Genomic DNA, 21,193 nt, shown 5'->3' on the forward strand with positions numbered 1-21,193 from the left:
TCTCTGGACTGAAATCCGCCATATTGAATAATGAAGAGAACTGGGTAGAGCTGATTTTAAAACTGTCAGCGGCAGATACCCATTGCAACACATATCAGTTATCATATATGGAGTACCTTTTCAACGTGGCAAAATGGTGGATGAGTTTGTAGTTGCTTCGGAGAAATACGGATCGGGAACTTTAGAGAGAAAATATAGGTTCTCCGCAGAAAATGGAAATTTAGAAAGAATTGGACGGAGAAGAGAAATCACTTCATCCTTTAAACAGTTTTTCAAGGTAACTATGTGATCTTACTGACATTTTTTACTAAGCTAGAGAGGAAAGCCGGAAAGGGCATTAACCCGGGGGAGGGAGACGGGAGGGTGGGGGTGGGGGGAGTCAGGGGTTCCCATATAAAAAGGATGGGGGTGCTCGTCGTACCATTTAGAGGTCAAAAACTGATTTTGGTACCTCTTACCTTTAAAAGTTCTACAGCAGGAGTTTTTGCAGTACCTACCGTACCTTTTAGGGTATTGAGCCCAAAAAACATATGACAGGAGATAATGTGTTATTTTAGAATATTTGGTACCTCTTAGGGGTGAAAACAATTTCCATTCATGTTCGCAAAACTGGATCTTGGTATCTGTTCCACCTCCAAAGGGGTTCTTTTCCTAATTTCCGACGTGCATCCCTGTTCTTTCTATATGGGAGTCCCTCCTGGGTAGGGGGCATAAATTGATTTAAGTCCAAGTCCCTGTTCTGCTGTGGAAGAGGGTTAAATTGTTGTAAGAAAAAATAGCTTGTTAAGTCAGTCTGTTATAATTTATTTATACCCAGTCATCTTGTCCATTAATTATCAAAGAAGGGTATTCTTAACCAAATCAATTAGGTAGAAAAATAAATCTAAAGGTAAAGTCTGTATATGAGTCAAGTAGCTTATCAGACTGGTGCTTATTTTAGTTTCAGTAAGTATAAAGTGACTAGGAGTATAGTATTTCTACTTGTCCCTGGATGGGATGCTAATCTATCGCAGGCTAGGGTTACCTCCCAGCATTAACTTCCACAGTACCCATTTATACACCTGGGTAGAGAGAGGCACTGTTAGAGTTAAGTATCTTGTCCAAGAACACAACGCAATGTCCTGGGCTCGAACCTGGACTGCTCGGTCTGTTGGGAAGAGCAGTAACCATGAGGCCACCCCGAGGGTCACCGCACCTTCACTTTATTTAGCTTAAGCATGTATCTTTTGCAGTCTGCCTTCCTTCCACAAGGCTACCCAGAAAGTGTCAGCAAAGACTACTTGCAATACCAAGTATGGGATACCATGCAGGTATGTAATGATTTACTCACCCCACCATCCAACTCTTCTGTGGATTTATATTTAAATGACAATAAATGGACATTGACTTGAACCTGTTCTCAATATAAAAAAGGCTATGTAAAATAATAGTCAGAGATATTTCTTAGCTGGATTTCTATAAAATAGAGTGGATGAGCCCCTTTGTTATTTCTGACTTTTTTATAACTTTTATTGAAGCAAAAATGGTCTCTTTAAACTTTCCTTGTATTTGTCTTTTTTAAAGTTTTAGTTGTACACAACCCCACAAGCTGCCTTAGGCTTAAAATGTTACTGTGTATAAATTAAGTTGATTGATTGATTGTTTGATTTATTATAAGATAGACAGAGAAGGCTTTGAGAATCTGCCAGCAGTAGGTTAGAGCTCCTCACTCAAAATGTCTGTCTATTAATGTTATTATTTTAATAATGCAATGGCCATGGGTCATTTGATAAACATCATTTATTTACAATAGGTATATGGTGTAGTAAAATGTCAAAATAGGACTTAGCATTAAAAACTACTTGGAAGTTCTCATGATCTTTTTCTGGCGCAGTTTAACAATCACCCCACCCCATGTCATTTCAGACATTATTACACTACAATTGGAGTCTTTTGATAATTGTACATTTTTTTACAACTTATTATTATTTTGTGGTACTCTTGTTATTTGAGCTTTGATGAGCATTAATGATGATTGGTTATTGAAGATTTATTGTTATCTTACTTGGGTTACTTTAGAGGACTTCATAATTTAAGTCTTCTTTCTTCAGGTTAGTTAATCTATGATAATAAAATGTACCGGTAACTTGTTTTATTGACGATAATGTCATATTTATTGTTGTTGAGTTGTTGGGCTTTTCTTTTAGGCATTCTGTTCCTCTATTACTGGTACTCTTGCAACCCAAGCCATGCTAAAAGGTTATGGAGTTGGAGATGAAAAGGCTACAGCTCTTGCAGCAACTATGACATGGATTTTAAGAAGTAAGCTGATCAGTATTATTTTAATTATTATACAGGCTGGAAATTATGCCACAAAATAACACAGGAATTTTCTTCTGAGCAGTAGCCCAAAAAGGGAAACAGAGGAATACATGTACTTGAGGCATTGAGAAACTCTTTAATTTGAATTTGGGCATTCTTGTCACCTGAGGATTAGAGTGCTGTTGCTCTACCAACTGAGCTAGAGCCCAGACAGAAGTATGTCACGAGTTATGTACTATGGTGATAATTTGTGGTAAATAGTCAGTGAGCGGATGGTCTCCATCAGGATTCACAGGCTAGTGGCAACTGAAGTTAGATGTCAAAGCTACAATAATCACAATCCAATCTTAAGCCATACAGCAGTAGTAAATTACACAAGCTGGAAATTATAGAATTAACCGTACAAACAGAAATTTGAAGAGCCCCAAAATAACCCAGTTCAGAAATTGCTTGGTTACTAACTGTTTAATATTTATTCACGATTCGTGGGAGTTGCAGTGGGCCAAGGATCAATTGGTCCAGGTTTTTAGGTGCTGGCCAGAGTCATAATTTGTGCTTTGTTTTAGAGCCAGACAAGTTATGTGCTTTTACTCAACTGGCTTCTTTGGTATTTAGGTGGCACTGGTATGGTTGGAAGTATTCTTTTTGCCTGGATACAAGGGTATGATAACTTTTGCTTACACTTGACCATTAACCTGAATGTTTTGTGTATAGTAATGTATTGTGATAAATGATTTATAAGTTTGCAAAGACATGACAATCTTTTGTCTTTCTAGGAGTAATTTGGATTGTGATGCAAAGAAATGGAGGTGAATTCTCTTTAGTTAGAGTAAGGTCAAGACCAACCCATTCTGTAGACCATATAATATTTATATTAATATAATGATTACTTACTATCCGCGATCTTGAACTGCTGCCAAATCAAAATAAATTATTTGCTCTTGAGAGTTCAGGATAATGATGTTCAATCGCAAGATTTATTTTGATGCAAGTACAACACAAATCACAAGCATGATTTCTGGAACATTTTTAAAATTTACAGTTACCACAATATCATAATTAATCATACATTTTTCCTGTTCTCAGGTTGTTTGCTGATATTCTGAATGATGCATCAATATTGGTTGAGATGTTGGCTCCATTGTTCAAAACGTACTTTACTATTCTGGCTTGTGTCCAGTATAACAAAGGTAGAGAATGGATGATTTTTGAAAAGTTTGCAATGACTTACAATAACTATTTGTTAGTCATGTTGAAAATTCTTCTCTTGGTTTCTTGTTGTTTTGTTGATTGTTATTTTTTGCTGGATGTAGTCCATAGTGGGTGTGGCAGGAGGTGCCACTAGAGCTGCCATGACACAGCACCAGGCCAGAAGGGACAATATGGCTGATGTAGCAGCTAAAGATGGAAGCCAGGTGAGATGAAGAATTGTTAGGTGTTTATATTACAACAAAGGCAATTAACAACCAATTTGCAAGTGTTGCAGTCATACCCATGTTGTGTCAGAGTTGATTGTCAGTACTCTTTGTTTTCACTCTGACTATTGTATTAGAAAAATAGGGAGGCGCAGTGGTATAATGGTTGGTGTATTGGACTGTTGATTGGCAAATTTAATGCTGGTTGGGGGAGGGGGGGGGGAGGGATACACAGCATTGAATTAGCATCCCATCCAGTCACTGCAAGTTATGGAATCAGAGATGAGCATGAGCCTGAATTGGGTTGCTGGGCTCAAATGCTACTGTATGTATGTAAATTGTATTGTAAAGTTAAAGTGTAATGATAATGAACCTAACTGAGGTTGCAATTTGCCTTGTCTTTGGTGTTGCTATCTACTGGATTGTTATAACTCAGCCTTTGATATCAAACAGCTCCACAGTCCACAGTTACTTGACGTGAAAATATCTGTGGTTTTGTTCTATTGTGGGAAATTTTCAGCTATTTCCAAACTCTTTTTATCCCTGTAATACCTACCAATGATTACTTAATAAAATTTACCCACTTAGGAAACTCTAGTAAACTTGATGGCACTCATAACTGGTCTGATAATTACACCTCTGGTCTCTGGAAATGCACTGTAAGTACAAGACATCATAACATTTTTTTTATGGTCACTGTGGCAACACCATAGGTGAGGATATTGTTAACTCAATCCCTCTGCCCTCTTTGAAATCTATTAAAGCTTACATTTCTTATCCTAAAATTTTTTTACACCAGCACAATGTCCACCTTATGTCAGTCTAATTTGTCGTGTCTTATTAAGTATTGTATTGTTATAAGCTTCATGATTTTTTGTTAGGCCTCCTTGCCATTTCCTGTTTCTCTTCTTATCCACGAAGTGATCTGTACTGGAACTTTACACAGCCTAACTTGTGTCAGCCTAACTTGTCATGTCTTAATAAGTATTGTATTGTTATAAGCTTCATGATTTTTTGTTAGGCCTTCTCGCCATTTCCTGTTTCTCTTCTTATCCTCAAAGTGATCTGTACTGGAACTTTACACAGTACATACTTTCCTCAAAAGAAAACGCAACTTTGTTTACACTATTAACTATTAGAAGATAAATTTATGATTGAAGATATAATTCTCCCTCAAAGAAAAATGAAAAAAGGTTGCCAACATCATTATTGCATTTTGAAGTATGTATTTCAGCTTTTGTCAGTATTAGTTTTCCACAGCTCTTCATGTTGTTAAAAGTCCTTTTCCAGGAACACCATTCTTGTGTTTTTATATGGTCTAAATAATCCAGAGCTTATCAAAATCATGTACATCTTGAACCAAGAGGAATTTTTGCTGAAGTGAGGCAATCAAAATTCAAAATGTAAGACGATACTCTTGTTTCCATCCAAGTCTTTGAGATGACTCATGTTGTGTCATGTTTTTTCCTTCCCAGTCTAACATGGACTTTGTTTTTCGTCTTCACTTTCCTTCATCTTTATGCAAATTTTCGAGCTGTGTCATCTGTTGTCATGGAAACGGTCAACATACCTCGCCTCCATGTCCTTGTCGATGAGTTTCTGTGTGAAGGTCGTATCATGACGCCAGAGGAAGTGGGCAGTAGAGAGCCTGTTGTATTTGGTAAAGTTTCGCTCAACATCCAATAAAATGTTATTGTCTTGTCGTTGATATCACTTGAAGTGCATAAGAAAATGATACAAATGAAGGTACTGCAGCAGAAGACAGAGAGCTGATTTTAAGACCAATGTTATGACCAAAACAAATGAGACCCGGTCTAAAAAATAATTGGATGAACTAGTTGACACTCTAGTGGCCTATGTTCAGCCAGTTTTTGTGGTTAGTTTGTTAAGCAAAAGGACAGAAAAAGGTGAGAGGAAAAGGCTGCAAACACTAAGTGTGACACATACAGAAAAAGAGGGACTGCAGACCAAGCTAGAGAGAATAAATTGTGCATTGTTCCCAAGATGCAAAAAGTAATATAATTAGTTGTAGCCATAGTGTTGGAGTAGTTTAAGGTGATTTGCATTTCTTTATATTTTCAGGCTTTAATACAGGAGAGTGTCTCAGAATCCATTTAGGGGCAGAGTTTACTTCCGTAGTAAAAAGGTAAAACAATATGACCTATCAAACATGTGGACAACAACTGGCTGACCAGACAACTGTGTACAGTTCTTGACTTCTCTGCTCATATGTGCAATATTTCTGTATTTCAGTGTGAGTGATCTTGATGCTGCACTACCAAGCTCAAAGGAGAGCCGATATATTATGAAACTAAACTTTCTCCAAGGGAGAAGTTCAGGTGAACTTTATTTAGTAACGAATTTCTTATTGCTGGTTTGTCCTTTTGATTTCATTGATGCTGGGGCTGATCTAGGGGTTCGGAGTAGGGGAGGTCAAACCCCCTAAATTAAAAAAAAAATGTATCATGCTGACTTGGCCTCAGAATGCTGGAAATCCCTTTTCTGAGGACCTCAATTTCAAAAATTTTACGGGGGAGATGCCCCCAGACCCCTCGACAGGGAAGGAAATTGGTGGTGTGTATCTTGAACCCCCTTCTGTAAAATCCTGTATCCACCCTAGGGGTGGTCAGTCATTTTCTAGCCCCGCCAGTATTTTGATGAAATTCTTCCTCAACACAGGTTCCATTCATATAGTGTTACATGAAGATTCCAGTGCTGAAGATCATCTTCAGAGCTGTTTCCAGGCTTGTACTTTAGATTATGTGATACGCACCAGACCGAATTCAACAAAGGTAATTACCGGCAACTGTTTAATCCATATTATACAGACAACTCTCTGAAAAGACAAGTAAGAACTTCAGTCTATTTTATTTTCTTGAATGGCCCATGTTCAATTAACGTAGACTCGAGTTAATCTTTTCTTTCCATTTTTAAAGGGTTTGAGTGACTTAGATGGCGGTCAAAGAGCGCTGGAGGCTTTGCATAATTTTTGGTGGCAAGGTAGGTCAAGAAAAAAAATAAAAACCAAAATTTGCAGTCCGGTTACGTTGAGTTCCATTATGCTCGAGTACTTCGTTTCAAGTAATGTCAGCAGTATTTTAGGGAACCTAAAAAGTGGAAACAGTTAATTTTTTTTTTTATTCCGCGTTTGAGGAGCTCTGATTGGTTTGCGACTGTTTGTGTTATTTTTACTGACCAATCAGGTGGAAATGCTGCTGACGCGACTTTTCCCGCGCTTGCCGTCGTTTGCGTATTCTTAAGTCGACTTCTGATTGGTTAAGGATATTGTTCAGTTGCGCGACTGGCTCACAGCTGATTGGCCTAAACCGCAGAAAAGACTGCCGTTCAGGTTTAAGAAACCGTTAGCGGGAAGAAGTGTTGAATAAAGACCCAAAAAACGGCCGCAAAGGAAGTTATAAGGGCAGAAAATTCAAGCTCTTGACCGTTAAATGCCAACTGCATTCACTGATCTCCTATTAAAATAGTTTTTAGAACCTCACATCCCCAATTTATGATTCTCTTCATTTTTGTTTTGCAGAGAGGAACCAGCCCAGTGACTGTTCGTGGGATCTAGTAGCACTAGCCCATAATTTCACCCTCCAGGCTTTCCCAGCATTCATCAAGGGCCTTGAAGAGGCTGGGTGGGTCACCTCGCGCACACATTTGGGCCCAGATGAATGGCGAACTGTTTGGAATGTGAAGGGACTTGAGATCAAGAAAAGTATTTAAAACGTTAAGCAGGATGTAGAGGGAAATGTGTAAAATTGTATCTGTAAATACTGAAAAGGATGAAAATAAAGTCTCGTTATAGTTAGTGGAATTTTGACTTAAGTTTGCTTCTTTTTTGACACAGTACTGCGCGACCCAACGCCAGCGCCTAGTTGCACTCGAGAAGACTGGCGCTACTACCGACTGAGATTCTCAGTACCACAACCACGGAAACTTTACGGACTAACGAAACTGCACAAACCAGGTATACCCATGCGGCCAATATGGTCTCATTCTGTGGGTCCCTTACCTATCAACTATCTAAATACTTGACGATCATACTAAAACCCCTTACTGACAAATCAAGACGCGAGCTACAGTCTACTGAGGACCGTCTTGACGCTATCAAGAGCGTTCTACAAACTTGAAATCACTGATCACCAGTGGTCCACTTCAACTGGCTTCAAAGCGTACCGAGAGTGCCATCTAACAGTCTTTTCTCAAACTATCGCTACCGACAGAAGAGATCGTCGACGTGCTTCTAGTACAACGGCAAACGCTACACGAAGCCCGACACAACAGAAACCTGACATGAAGTGGGGAACCACTGCAATCGCTTTAGAACTGCTGTACATGCCGGTCAAAGATTTTCTGACATTTACTTCTCAAACGGTTTCTTTGGAGTACAGGTTAGAAGTAAAATCAGATCCAAAAGGCCCGGCCCGTTTGACATGAATGAGATTGCTTCTGAGAAGTGTTAGAGCCAATCGTTAGATTTACCCTCCCCTCCACCCCCCCCCCCCTCCCTCCCTCAACCGGGGGAGAAGGGGACTCCCATATAACAGGGCCGGTGCTGTTCGTCGTACAGAGACGATAAAATACATGGCAAGAGATAATGCGTTGCTTTAGAATTGGTACCTCTTGGGTGTACAAAAAATTCAAGCCACGCCCACAAAAGGGGATCTTGGTACCCCTTAGGAATTCTTTGAAAATTTCTGGGGAGCACTTTTTTGGGAGTGAGCCTGGGGCAGAGATTTGAGTATCCTTGCCAGCCCCTCTCGGCATGTACAACAATTTGTTTGGAAAACAAAATGGCGGTTATCCCAAACTTCATGTACTGTCTGTGATGTATAATGACTGACTCATCTGATGACTGAGTTATGTTCCTAACGTACGAGGGGTGTATAATAGAAAGTATGTGATCTTTCCAAGTGCGGCAGAGATCGAGTGCAAAATGAGTGAATCATCGCGAAAAGCAACGATTTCTAGAGGTGTCATGAAACGGAAAGGAATCCATAGCCGAATATGTACAAGAAGCAGATCAAAGGTGGAGAAAATAAGAGAGTCTTTAAAGAATCTGAAAATAGAGGAAAACCAGATCAAACCAATCAGGAACAAGGTGTCTACAGATGATCCAAACTCGCGGAGTTGGTTTCACGATTTCGACTTGGACTTTCGAATTGGTGATAAAGAACTAACAGTTCAGTTGCATAGTCTTCAATTTCCTTTAGAAGGTTCGTTAAAAAGGCACAGTTGTCTAAACCGTAAAGGAGAAAAATCACCGGTGAATTCCGGAAGTTTGAGCCGCAGTCGATCTGAAAGATGTAAAGCCAAATTCGACAGCGGTCCAGGCATGTTAGGGAGAAACAAAGGTAAATCAAGGGATCAACTAGAAAAATGTTATTCAGATTGGAATCATGGTGATTCCCAAACTTCCAAGAGCTATTTGTCCATGTCAGAAACTGTAGACATTGTTGAAGACACTCGTAAAAGAAAATGTGACAGCGACTTACAGACAAATATTGCTATAAACAAAGATCAGAGCCCACCCTCCCCTCCCAACAGTCCTCTGTATGACATGCCTCCCCCCTCTACCCCTGCCCAGAAGCAAGAAAGAAGGGCAAAGCGGCTTCTTCAGTTGGAAAGGTGGAAAAAATGTGAAACATCCAGGTCACGCCAAGAGCGATACAATAGAAGAGCTCAAGGGGCAGCGGAAACAATGCAAAAATCTATATCAATGGACTCTAGACGTGTACAATGGAGTCAGGATTTAGTGCAGACTGTTTACATTGATGATTCAGATGATGAACCAAATCGGATGGATTCCTCAATGGTGTAGCATTTATTCCTCTTTGTTTTACCTCTCAAGTCTAGCAATTAACACACCCAGGACTGTCTCATCGTTTTTTTTTTAGTATACAGGCTTAATTAAAAAGTTGGCACATGGCCAACCAGGCCTCTCTACTTTGCAAGATAATACTTGAATTACAGAAGCTGTAACATGCATGACACTTTTGACATGTGTCGCAGGTGTGATGGGCTCTACAGAATTTCTTGATTAGAAGATAAGATGTCCTGTTGAGCCTTGTAGGTTACCATGCTACTTTAAAATATTGAGCCATCATATTAGTTTTTAGTATAAATCTACTAGCATTCTATCAAGAATACCATTCCCTGATTGGCTATGCTACTCACTATCTATTCTGTGAGAGATAGTGAGTAGTGTATCAGTGTGCCCTTGTTAACAAAATGATGGCCACTTTGCATTTTCAAAGTGTCTGTGAAGAGGATTCAGATAAAGTTTCGAACGACTAGTAGATTTATACTAAAACAATTAGAATATTTGCTCTTGATTTCTATCATGTGGCTCACTATGATAGAGGCAAGATAGCTCTATTTATACACTTGATATAATATTGGGTTGAGTGTATGATATCATGTCATCTCATTTGCATATTTAACACAATTTTCAAACTTAAATATCTCCGGAACTAATGCAGATATTTGCAGACGGTAAACAACAGTTTTATTCTTTCATGGAATTCTATGTGACACCTAAAAAAATCAAGGGGTAAAAAGTTGATTGTAGTACCACTTTAAAATTATGAGAGGAGCAGTCTAACAGTTTTAGAAGACACTTTAAGGGTTCCAGTCCTAACATACCGGTACACTTCATGGAATTTTAATTCAAAGTCAAGAGCAGCATGTAGAGGATTGTGTTCTATCAGCAAGAGAACCAGCCAGAATAACTGTTATTGTAGTTGAGTCTGTGGTCAAAAGTTCCTTTGTTGTAAAAGGCAAGCAAACGAGGTAAAAGGGTCAATACAAATTATGCACAATTGACCCCTTCACCTCATTTGTGTCAAGCCACTGATAACTGCAGTAACAGCTATTAAGGATCTTTTCAAAAATAATACGACTTTTTTAATTTTCACAAACATGTTTCGATGGTACATACGTCATCGTCAGTGTGACGGTTATGAAAGTTTGCAGTGATTTAAAAGGATCTCTAGTTGAACACACTGAGTGTCTGCTAATACCTGCCACAGTTTAAACTTCTGTCCTTTTTTTAGCTACAAACAAAGTCTTGATGGATTCTGTTGTTGTTATACAGTTTGTTGTTTGCATCCAAAACTTAAATTGACTAATACATCATGCTGCACAGTCAGAGCTTGAAAATATCCTTGCAAAGGAACTTACTGACTGAAACCCCGAGCCAAATGCCATTTTGTGTAAAGTAAGTGTGGGATGAAGAAATACTTCACCTACTGTACATGACGTTTAGGTATGCAGCACAAAATGTATACTGATAATGATAGTTAATGTTTACTTAAAAAGCTACTGGTTGAAATTTCTATGTTTAAAATTAAATCTCACAAAAGACTAATAATAATTTAATCACTTTATTTTTTTTTTCTCAAATGTTCTTACTAGTAGTACATAACATTTAAATATCATAAAACATGATAGATCTTGACTTGAGTTCCTGTATATATTATTTGCATTTAATTGTATGAAGAATAAAAGCAACTCTAAATTTACAGAACTTTATTTAACTGATTACAATGTTCGATTTTCAGCACTCCTTTTTTTTGCTGAACCATTGTTTTTATGATTATGTGATCCACACAATACTTAGATTAACAGGAGCAAAATATCAATTTTTAGTTTGAGCAGATATTGAAGTAAGACAAAGAGAGTTTCTATGAATAAGACTTCAGTCGTCAATGGCAAGAGCATCATGTCAAATTTACAATATACACAGGTCCATGTTTCAATCAAATAAACATCTAAATGATATTTCAATGACCACTGAGTGTGCCAATATATGCAGATATTGTCAATTAAAAAGATAATCTCTCATAAATAATAACAGCAGTCCAGTGGATTCCTGAAGAGAGGAGAATTTGTTGATGGCCAAAGACAACTTGGAGGGGAATGGTCAAAGCTGAGCTGAACATCCTAAATGATGCTTGGGGAATCACCGACGGAAACAAGCACACAACAGACAAGAGTGGAGAAACTTTGTCACTGCGCTTAGTGCTGACAGGCACATAGGAGAGTAACCTAAACTAACTTCTTAAATAACACAAATTTCCCTGATCAACAAGAAATTATCTGACAATTAAAATCCAACTCCTTCATATTAAATTTTTTAAAAAAATTTTAAAACATTGTTCAGGTAGAAGAGGCAGCTGTATACATTCACTGATACTATTAGATGGTACTGTGAGCAAGTGGATTAAACTTGTTGGAATTCTCCTTAAACTATATTCTTCCAAAAATATTTGAAGTTAATACTTTGGGAGGTTGGTCACTGCTTATCGGATTCGCTTCACAACTGAAAAGTTTATGGCTACATATACTTTTGGGGAAGGGTTTCTTTATCTTCTCTGTGAGTCCATTGGCTTTTATTAAGTAACAATGATCAAATTGGTGACAGCTTTTACCTAGTCTAAGGATTCGAACGTTGGAGTCTGCCATGTTAAAATGCACAGTGAAGACTTAATAATTGTGTTACTGTGGCCTTTTAAATAGAATTTCTATACCCCCTCAGTTTTAAAAATAAAGTTAATACACCTATTCTAGACTCAAGGTTTTGACATTGAATTTTAAGGTCAATTTGTAGATAAGAATGCCTACAATATCATGACATAACATGTATAAGAGTCAAAAATGAATAGATGTGTAACCGCTAGTAAACTCATGTCCTCTTTACAAGATAAATAAAGTTAGAAGTTCCTGCAGCAATGATTGGATGATGGCTATGTCTCTCATAATCAACAGTATACACAGCACGTGGAAGATCTACAAGCCGTCCAGTGGTCTGCACAAGAACAAATTGAGTAATTATAATTAGTTTCTTTTGAATAACTTAAGACTTGCAAGTCACGGTCAACACTGAGCAAAAGTCTTACCTGAAAAGTTCCTTGATCCACACATCTCATCATATTGTTGTCACTTCCTCCTGCTAGGATGCTATCAGGACCTTGCCATTGAACACAGTACAGCTAGAAATAAGCACAGACACAGACACTTGTCACCTACTCATAAATAAGGTTACAAAAATGCCTGCTGGGTGTAAATTTACAACTGGAATAGGACAGTTTAGTAAGCATTCAGCTTGGGTCTTGGTTCAATTCTTCCCTGGAATTCATGAACTTTGGATAATTATTAAGTTGTTCACTGGTTCTCTTGCTTTGTCGAAAAAAACCTCCAATACCCCCTCCCTTTCCCACCTTCTGGTTAGAAGCTACAAGTTAGTGTCTGCATATGAGCAGAGTGGCTCATCTGGCCAGAGCTTATCCTGGTTTCTCCAGCATGAAGCATCTAGGAGTATTTCTACTCCCCCCCCCCCCCCTGGATGGGATGCTAGTCCATCGCAGGGTTACCCCCAGTATTAAGTATTCCAGTACCCATTTATACACCTGGGTAAAGAGAGGTACTGTGAGAGTTGAGTGTTTTGCCCAAGAACACAACACAATGTCCCAGGTCAGGGCTCGAACCCGGACTGTTTGATCTGGAGACAAGCCCATTAACCATGAGGCCACTGTGCCTTCCACGGAAGAGCTGCAAGGGCACTCCTAAAATCCCTAAAAGTTCTGGGATTATAACGTTTGCATCATGCATTGAATAAAATTATTTTTTTTATCTCAATTCAAAAAGTACCAGACAAGCTTGGTATATTTTAAACAGCTAAAGCACATCACCTACCATACTTCCATTATAATCAGAGGGCACATCTTTTAAGAGCTTGCCTGAGCCATAGTCCCAGATCTGAAGAGTTTTGTCTTTCCTCCATGATCCTGTGAGGATTTGCCGACTGGAACCTGACATACTTAGTGCCTGGATGTCTAGTGCATCCCCACAGATATGGGGTCCAAAGATTTTTCTGATAAATAAGTAATGCCAGTTGAAGCAAAATGAGCCGATTTACAGACTGGTTGTATTCATGAGTTCATGTTAGAGCATCACACTGTACCTTACCTCACTGAATGTTTGGTGTCAACTCTTGTGTCCCAAAACTGTACAACAAAACATACACAATAACGGTGTCGTTTCAGCAAATGAAATTAATGCTCTGTGCATCGGATGATTGTCTAACAATGTAGTAATGTAGATCACGGCTGACACTCAAGGCTGAAACCCATAACACAATTATGTTAAGGCTGAGTAAACTTGATTTTATCTTCAAGCTACAGATGAAATTGCCTTTTGTTGATAGAATTCACCCACAAAGTTACAAGTTTTGCTACAGGTGAAGTGACTTACAACTTAATGACAGCCCTGTAGACAACAATGCTTGGTCTCCTCATTCATCACCAGACAAAACATTTGAAGTGGAAACATTATTACCAACAACCCAAGTGACTAAATGGTCAGAGATGATTCAAAATACTTCATAATTACTTATTTCTATCACTGATTTTGTTTTTATTATAAATTATTACAATTTTGCATATAGCCTTTTTCATGAAGTGACAGTGTTAACAGATTTAACAGAGCTTAACCAGGAGTAGCAAAAGTGTTAATCATCACCGGGGGTATTTTCTAATGAATATTATAAGTCATTGTATACAGTTATATTACCATAAATGTGATCAAGTAGTGTATACTTTTATTTCAAGTGTTGATTACTTGTACAAGTACAAATCAAAATCTTTTGTATGGTCATTTCTTTTAACTAAAAGTAAAGGAAAAGACCAGTTTGACCAAATGGTGGTCACAGTCAACTATGGAAGAGGCTGCTTGCAAGAGCTTTTCAAACAGGATTTCACAATCTATGCTGGTTGTGCCAATTGAAAGGGTGGTAATGATGGAAGTTTTGACTGTACCAGGGAGATCCAGCTTTCCATTATGGGGACAGGAGTTGCTGAAAATGCAGAGAAAACACCCTTAGATTCTCAGATCTGTAGAGTCAGTCAGTGAACATTTTTATTACCTGTACTGTGTCATCCCAACCTCCAGACAGGAATTCATCGTCCTGACCAGGAGTGTACTGCACACTGAATACACGACTCATATGACCATCCATTACCAGGTGTGAGGAACTGTCAATAACACATTCAACAAGCCAAATAAAATGAATACTGACAAACAGACAGCACACATACAGTAAGAATGAGTGTATAATACATTAAACACACTGGGGTTTTGTATACATTGTTCATCAGTCGCTGATAAACTGGCTGTTGTCAAGAGGTTACTTTGGCAGTTGGTCCGGAGCACTCCTAAGTGCTGTGCTCTAGAGCCACCCAGGTGCCATAGGTAACTAACTTTTCCCTTTGGGTGACTGGAAAAACTTACTTTTTTCATATAAGCTTTAGTGCTGGGTACACAGAATTTCATGGTTACGAGCCTTTGGGCTCCTCTTAGTTTTTCTTAGACCACAGCCTTGGTGGCCATTACCATTGTGGAGAGGTGGCCATATAACAGAGGGTAAAATAAGACTGAATGTATGGATCACCTGCTGGGACAACAAAAAAGTGGCTACTGCAGAGAGCCGGCTGTCACTGGACGTTCCACTCTGTTACATTAAACATTCACATACCTTGGTTGCAATGTGCAGATAACTTGTTTGGTTCTCTCATCATACACATTCAGCTTGGTGTCTGATCCAGCAGTGACAAATCTATCTCCTGAAGAATTGTACGCACATGCTAAGATCTGTTTGGAAGCTTCTGTTAATGTTCCTATACATGAACTGGTTGATATGTGCCATATTTTTATTTTACCATCAGCATCTGTAGTGAGTACATAATATTCAGAAACACTCACACACCAAAAACAAAAAATAAGGTATATTTTTCAGACTTGCCTGCAGTCTGCTTGACATGTAGATGAATATATTGAAAGTTAGACACTTTTACTTAAGAAATCAGACATCATGGTTTTGCTTTTCTTAGCCCTGTGATTGATTTTATGTCCCTAACTCAGCTAGTCAGGTCCAAGTCACTAACACCAAGTGCTTTCCTGCACCAAATGATGATGCCATTGGTTCTTTGCATTGTTAAATTATTTAAGTTTGATGATATTGTGATTCCTTTAGTTTGTGACAGCTGACTGAAAACTGCTTTAGTTTTAAAAGAAACTGTGCAGTGCTGAAGCTTACTTCCATTGAGATTTCCCACTTTTTAGGTGTTTATTGGTCCTTTTAATTTATGCTAACTCTAAGCTAAAAACTTAAACCACAACCTTGATTCTTGGGTCTCAAATGACTCTCAGTTTTGCACACTCATTGGCTAATTTTCATTGACATTACTCAGACAGACACATCAATTTTTAATTTTTGCCATAGCTTGTTGTGAAAGAACATATTGACCTCAGTTTTCATGCATCTGTCCTGTTTTGACAATGATTTCTCCATTACATTGTCAAAGTAGCATGTGGATCCACTCGTTTATTGCCAGATCCTCAGCTACTTTGAAAATGTTATGATGAAATTCACGATCAATAAAAGGACTGCATGAAAAACTGACGCCAATTTGTAAAATTTAACATTTTTGAAGAAGAACAACACAGTTAAGGGTGACTCCGAATTGACACTCTGTAACTTAACAATATGCGTGTTCAGTAATTTTTAAGCTTTTCCTTAAAGTTATATCATGACGATGTTCTTATATTTTATATACTTTTTTGTTAACTTGTATTCAATGTTAGAAGGGCCACTGGTTTATCAGCTCTCATTATTACGATTACATATTATGAAGTAACAGTTGCCCTACTATTATATTGATGATTATCCCTATCTTAATTGAACTAAAAATTAATTATTTTTTACATTTGATAAATTTCGGTAATTTTGTATGGCGAAGGTAAAAACAGGTGACAATAATCACTGAATTTCCCAAGGGTTAATGAACTAAAAAACCTTCATGGAAACTAAAAGATTGGCTAAATTGTTCAGTTTGTGTGAAATCAACTTACAAGTTGCTAGCAACATATTTCCGTAACTGTCTCCTTCTTTTGTCGGCTTCCACCGAAGGCAAGTCACCGGCAAATGGCTATTAAAAGTGTCTTGGTCCGAAAGGCTGTAAACACAATGGCCTGTATCGGTCGCATAGACCTAAATTCATAAAATCAAAAGAGTAATCACAAGCTTCGGGTTTGTTTTTTCGCGTCGCCAAAGGCGCAAGTCATATTAGCGTCATGAAAATTTAGCTTACACTTGAACTTAAATAGGCAGAAATAATATTCACAGAAGTGAAAATTATCGAAAAGTTTACTAATACAAACAAGTATTTGAATGAAACTGAACCATGTAACTGCGGAAAAGGCCAAGCTCTTTTACCTTAGTAACGCCGTTGGCCAAACCAACCGCTAACAGGCCTCCCTCAGGATTGAATCGACAACACATCACTTCCGAATTTGTCTCCCTGTTTTAAATATAATTATTGCAGTTTTTAGAATACAAAACAATACGGCAATACCAATTAATAGGCGTACTTTGATCGTTATCACCAACTTCAAAATGCAAGCAAAAAATTATCAAGAACATTGCTCACAGTGTGTTCATTATCTTGAGGTTTCCCTCGGCCGTTGGTGCCATGACGGGAACAGAGTTGGTGACCGTTTCGCGAGGCGTTGTAGCCGTAGACAGAGGCGCTTGAACCAAATGCATGGTGTTTAAATGGTCTATTATGATATGTTAGCCCAGCTGTCTTAGTTGCCTATAATCCCATTGGAACAGGAAGAGAAATAATTTGCACGAACGTTTGCATGCAAGCCGAAATTCCAAAAACAAATAGTTTACCCCCTGTGCGCATGCGTTACTGGTTGGCTGGCGAGTTTACCATAGCAACGAACGAGACGGTACCTTGCCCCTGAATATTACCTCTAGAAGCCAAAATATTCGAGCTCACTGACCCCCATCTATGGCCAAATTTTCTTCCAGCATGTCAGATATGTTTAAGACAAGATTTAGCAAATTTGAAAGGAAAAAAAATTAACGGGGCTCAGAGCCACCTGAACCTAAATCAGGAAATGTTTTAAAAAAGATTTGACGAGATCAGATTTAGTTTCCCGGGAGATTTTTTAGGGCGAAGAGGGGTGCGGCAAAACCTTCATGATCGGGCCATGAGATAAGTTTAGCCTGAAGGTCGCGTGTGCTATAAGGAAGGAGGTGTGGAGAAAGCACTTGCAGAGATTCTTTCAAGAATCTCTGTTTTGTATTCTTCAAAATGCGTGTAAATTAATGTATTCGATGAAGGCGAAAGAGTAGCTCGAGAAAAGTTTTGGCACGATCGAAAGTGCCACAGAGTTTTTAAGAAGGATGAAAAGAGGGCAAAAGCTTTCGTTCATTTTGAGGTGTGTTCGAAGCGTGTTGCCCAAAACATTTTGAGGTTTAGTAGTCTCTCCTGATGAAAATAATACATACTGAAGGATATATGTCATTAACTTACCTCAGGACCGCCTCCCTTCCCAGTTTACGTAGAGTATGATGGTCAGAAGTTGCTTCTTCCTCAGCTTAATGTATGACCGGTATTTACCACGCTGAAAGAAATTAAAATACATGAATGTTTAATACTTGTATTGCGCTTTTTCTATAAAAAAAAAATCAAAGGACAGTTAAGATAATAAATTCTTACCATTGCGAGTTGAATATCTTGAATTATTTTATTTGAAACTTAGGCTTACTGTAATAAAGCACACGAAGAGAGCCAAGCATTGTTACGTAAATACTACAATGTATACAACGTTTAGATTGTCCAAAACCTTAGCACTAGTATGTATGAAGCAGATAAACTGGTTAATAAATTACAGCAATGATGCTTTCCCGATAGGCCCAAGACCAACAGCGATTTAATTATAATCTTTCTTTCAAAATTGAAATTTTACCTTCCATCAAGTAATTATTTCATTAACTTTTATGCTTAAGTTGTCATACATCCAAGGTGTTTGTATTTGCCACTTCACATTTAGAATTGTTGTCTTGGTCTAACAACTTCTTGAAGCACAAAACCTTCTTGTATTCTCGACGAAATGTCTGATTAAGTGCTCCATATATAATGGGGTTCAGAGAGGAGCTTGTAATCCCAAAAAATGTGTACATGACATAGACCCCGCGCGAAAGGGAAAAATGGCCAACACCCTTTTCAACAAAGTCGACAACAAGAGCAGGCGTCCAACAAATCAGATATGCAAGTACAGTGACAAATAAAGTTCGTGTCAGTCTTATCTCCTCTGATGATATGTGACGTGTATTGTCATCTGTAGTGGCAAATGCCACCGGCATATTTTTAACACGTCCTGCGTTCAATTTCAGATGTCTGAAAACATTAAAATAACAAAATGAGAGAATGACAAGAGAAATACAGATGCAGATGTAAATAACATCGGTTGTAAAGGATGATTAACCCGCGTGAAAGCAAAAGAACTTTCCCGGATGGAAGATGTATTTTCTACCACTGGCAAGATAAGGGACTGCGGCCATTAACCGTGCGCGTGGCATGGTGAATAAACTTCGATGTTTCATTGGACGCGGAAATAACGCGGAAATATCGATCTATAGACATAAGGGCCATGGTCTGCAGCGAGGCAGCCACTGATGCTAAGACAACAAAGCCTTGAAGCTGACATGCAATGAAGCCACAAGTCCAGCGACCTGCTATTAGGGTTATCAAAGATGGCGGAACAACAATAGGACACATGGCAATATCTGACAGGGCGAGTGAAGCAACAAAGAGCCCTGATACATTACGTAGTCTCGGAGTTTTGTAAACGATGTAAAGAGCGAGAAGATTTCCTTTAAATCCAGCAGCAGCGATGAAACCGTATATCAGGGATTCCAGAACAACTTGAAGAGTTGTTCGAGAATGTAACGATTCCCCCAGAAGAAGGGCGTCTTTTTCCGAGGTAGTCATATTGACTTGATCTAAAAATGACAACAAAAATAAAGCATTTTTAGTTCTCCGTTTCTTCTCCTGTCGTACTTTTTTAAATAAGGCTACCTCAATAACGCCAACATATTTTTCATTACCTTTCGTGAAAAGCTGTAAGGCGGCGGTGGGAACCTCTTTGGAGAGGGAAGCTCTTTATAGGATATTGCCTTTTCTTTTTTGTTATTATTGTTTTTTAATTAATCTAGTTATATGCATAAGCAATTAATGGCCCGCCTAGATTAGCACTTGCCATCCGAGGGCCAAGTAACATGTAATTTTAAAATGAAGGCAAATAAAGATTTTTATTGTCGTTGTTGATTTCTAATATCGACACATTTATTCGAAACTGGGCACGCGTGACAACCACGACAAGTATAAGCACAATATAATTAATTATCGCGCGTGTAAATGAAAATGACAGGACAGCTCAGCACCAGCTATTACGTTCATGCAAAATAAATGGTAGTCTTGTAAATGATAATTTGTCATTGTTGACTCGTTGGAGGGCAACTCACAGGAAAAATGAAAACCAGTAAAGATGGAAACATTATGACTCAGCTGTCACACCTTCTTGTTTTGTTTGCAAGTCATACATTAGATATTGGCATTATTTATGCACGTTCATGGTCTAATCCAAGCAAATCCCCCCAAAACCCAACTGAAATTAGTGCTTGATACCGCCACGACGTTTTCCTTGACAAAAACATCGAGAGAATTTGCAGCAAGTAGTTGTTCAAGTTGTGCATCTCAACTTGCGAATGATTCAAGTTATCATTCAAAGAACAGCTGAAAAATTGTATTTATCAATGTTTTATTATTGAGGCTGCCATGTAGCTTGAAAACACTGCATATCTGAAAATCCTTTCGGTGACACATCGTGTTAATGTTCTCCATGTTCGCTGCATTATAAAATTTATTTACATCATTTTGATCAGGAAAACCCTCCGCATTTAGTAATACTTTCTTTCTTGGCAACGACAGCAAAATTTGTAAAAAAAACTTGTCCCTACTTACAGCCGACCAAAGACCTGATAAAATCAAACAGGTCTGGATGTGTTATATTTTCTGCTGATGGACTGTCATGCCGAAACTGAACTACTAAAGAAGTCTAACTTTAAAAATACAATTTGCATAAAGGCATACATCTCGTGACGAAAAATAGAGGATACATGAGACAAAAACTATAATCATACTCAGAATTCACTCCTGTGTTCAGTAGTGCGGGCCAGTCGGCGCCTGCTATACTGATGAATTTCTTTGGATCCTCCTTTCTCATTTAAACATGAGTAGCTTATCACAATCACATCCTTCCATTTGGAAAACAAACTGATTGCTTTATACTTACAATATGACATAGTCAAAAATAATGGCTTGGATGTCAACTCAGATCAGTCGAATCACAGAAGGTTTGCGGGATAAAACGGTTTATAACTCAGGACGACGAAATAATGTTATAAACGATAGCTCTAAATCCCACTACAGGCGTAATGAGTAGAATCCCACCCACTGATCCAGTGTCTGATATAACAACCAAATTGATTGGTCACTGAGTTGGGCGATTACGCAACAAATATAAACGAGGAAACCAGGTGGATGATCATATATGGA

The 21,193-nt window shown here is 38.3% G+C and overlaps 2 protein-coding genes and 2 pseudogenes across 5 annotated transcripts; 2 read left to right on the top strand and 2 right to left on the bottom strand.

The window, feature by feature from the left end:
* Positions 1-9: 9 nt before the first annotated feature.
* On the top strand, positions 10-7,536 carry LOC110057280 (RUS family member 1-like; annotated as a pseudogene). The gene is made up of 14 exons (XR_016204027.1): positions 10-277; positions 1,233-1,310; positions 2,187-2,301; positions 2,917-2,962; positions 3,078-3,110; positions 3,388-3,491; positions 3,615-3,716; positions 4,305-4,375; positions 5,192-5,376; positions 5,799-5,862; positions 5,970-6,055; positions 6,396-6,508; positions 6,653-6,716; positions 7,255-7,536. The product of XR_016204027.1 is annotated as an RUS family member 1-like (transcript).
* A 919-nt stretch (positions 7,537-8,455) lies between these two features.
* LOC149096735 (uncharacterized) lies at positions 8,456-11,250 on the top strand. The gene has a single exon (XM_089279754.1). The coding sequence runs from the start codon at positions 8,659-8,661 to the stop codon at positions 9,541-9,543; it is 885 nt and encodes a 294-aa protein (XP_089135880.1). The 5' UTR covers positions 8,456-8,658; the 3' UTR covers positions 9,544-11,250.
* LOC110056932 (uncharacterized) lies at positions 11,089-18,215 on the bottom strand. 2 transcript variants are annotated; one of them, XM_089279753.1, is made up of 9 exons: positions 18,107-18,215; positions 16,996-17,080; positions 16,632-16,770; positions 15,256-15,448; positions 14,647-14,755; positions 13,692-13,729; positions 13,419-13,596; positions 12,623-12,715; positions 11,089-12,531 (listed from the first exon to the last, which is right to left on the bottom strand). In XM_089279753.1, exons 2-9 carry the CDS (start codon positions 17,059-17,061, stop codon positions 12,409-12,411), a joined length of 939 nt encoding a protein of 312 aa, XP_089135879.1. In that variant the 5' UTR covers positions 17,062-17,080; positions 18,107-18,215; the 3' UTR covers positions 11,089-12,408. The 2 variants fall into 2 exon arrangements, with proteins under 2 accessions (XP_089135879.1, XP_020619155.1); XM_020763496.2 differs by lacking the exon at positions 18,107-18,215 and adding an exon at positions 17,210-17,462.
* Positions 18,216-18,325: 110 nt separating this feature from the next.
* LOC110056710 (melatonin receptor type 1A-like) lies at positions 18,326-21,092 on the bottom strand (annotated as a pseudogene). Its single transcript, XR_016204213.1, has 2 exons — positions 20,931-21,092; positions 18,326-19,578 (listed from the first exon to the last, which is right to left on the bottom strand). The product of XR_016204213.1 is annotated as a melatonin receptor type 1A-like (transcript).
* Positions 21,093-21,193: the final 101 nt, after the last annotated feature.

This window comes from Orbicella faveolata, unplaced genomic scaffold, assembly GCF_042242905.1.
Source record: "Orbicella faveolata isolate gen_17 unplaced genomic scaffold, um_ofav_v1 contig_47, whole genome shotgun sequence".
NCBI classification, from domain to species: Eukaryota; Metazoa; Cnidaria; class Anthozoa; order Scleractinia; family Merulinidae; genus Orbicella; species Orbicella faveolata.

Bases quoted from the DNA above. Each gene is read 5' to 3' on its own strand.
- LOC149096735 (XM_089279754.1), top strand. From the start codon at position 8,659: ATGAGTGAATCATCGCGAAAAGCAACGATTTCTAGAGGTGTCATGAAA.
- LOC110056932 (XM_020763496.2), bottom strand. From the start codon at position 17,325: ATGCATTTGGTTCAAGCGCCTCTGTCTACGGCTACAACGCCTCGCGAA. The intron at 15,449-16,631 runs GTAAGTTGATTT...TACTCACTACAG, and splicing joins AAATATGTTGCTAGCAACTT to ATGCTGATGGTAAAATAAAA. The intron at 12,532-12,622 runs GTAAGACTTTTG...GTTCTTGTGCAG, and splicing joins TGGATCAAGGAACTTTTCAG to ACCACTGGACGGCTTGTAGA.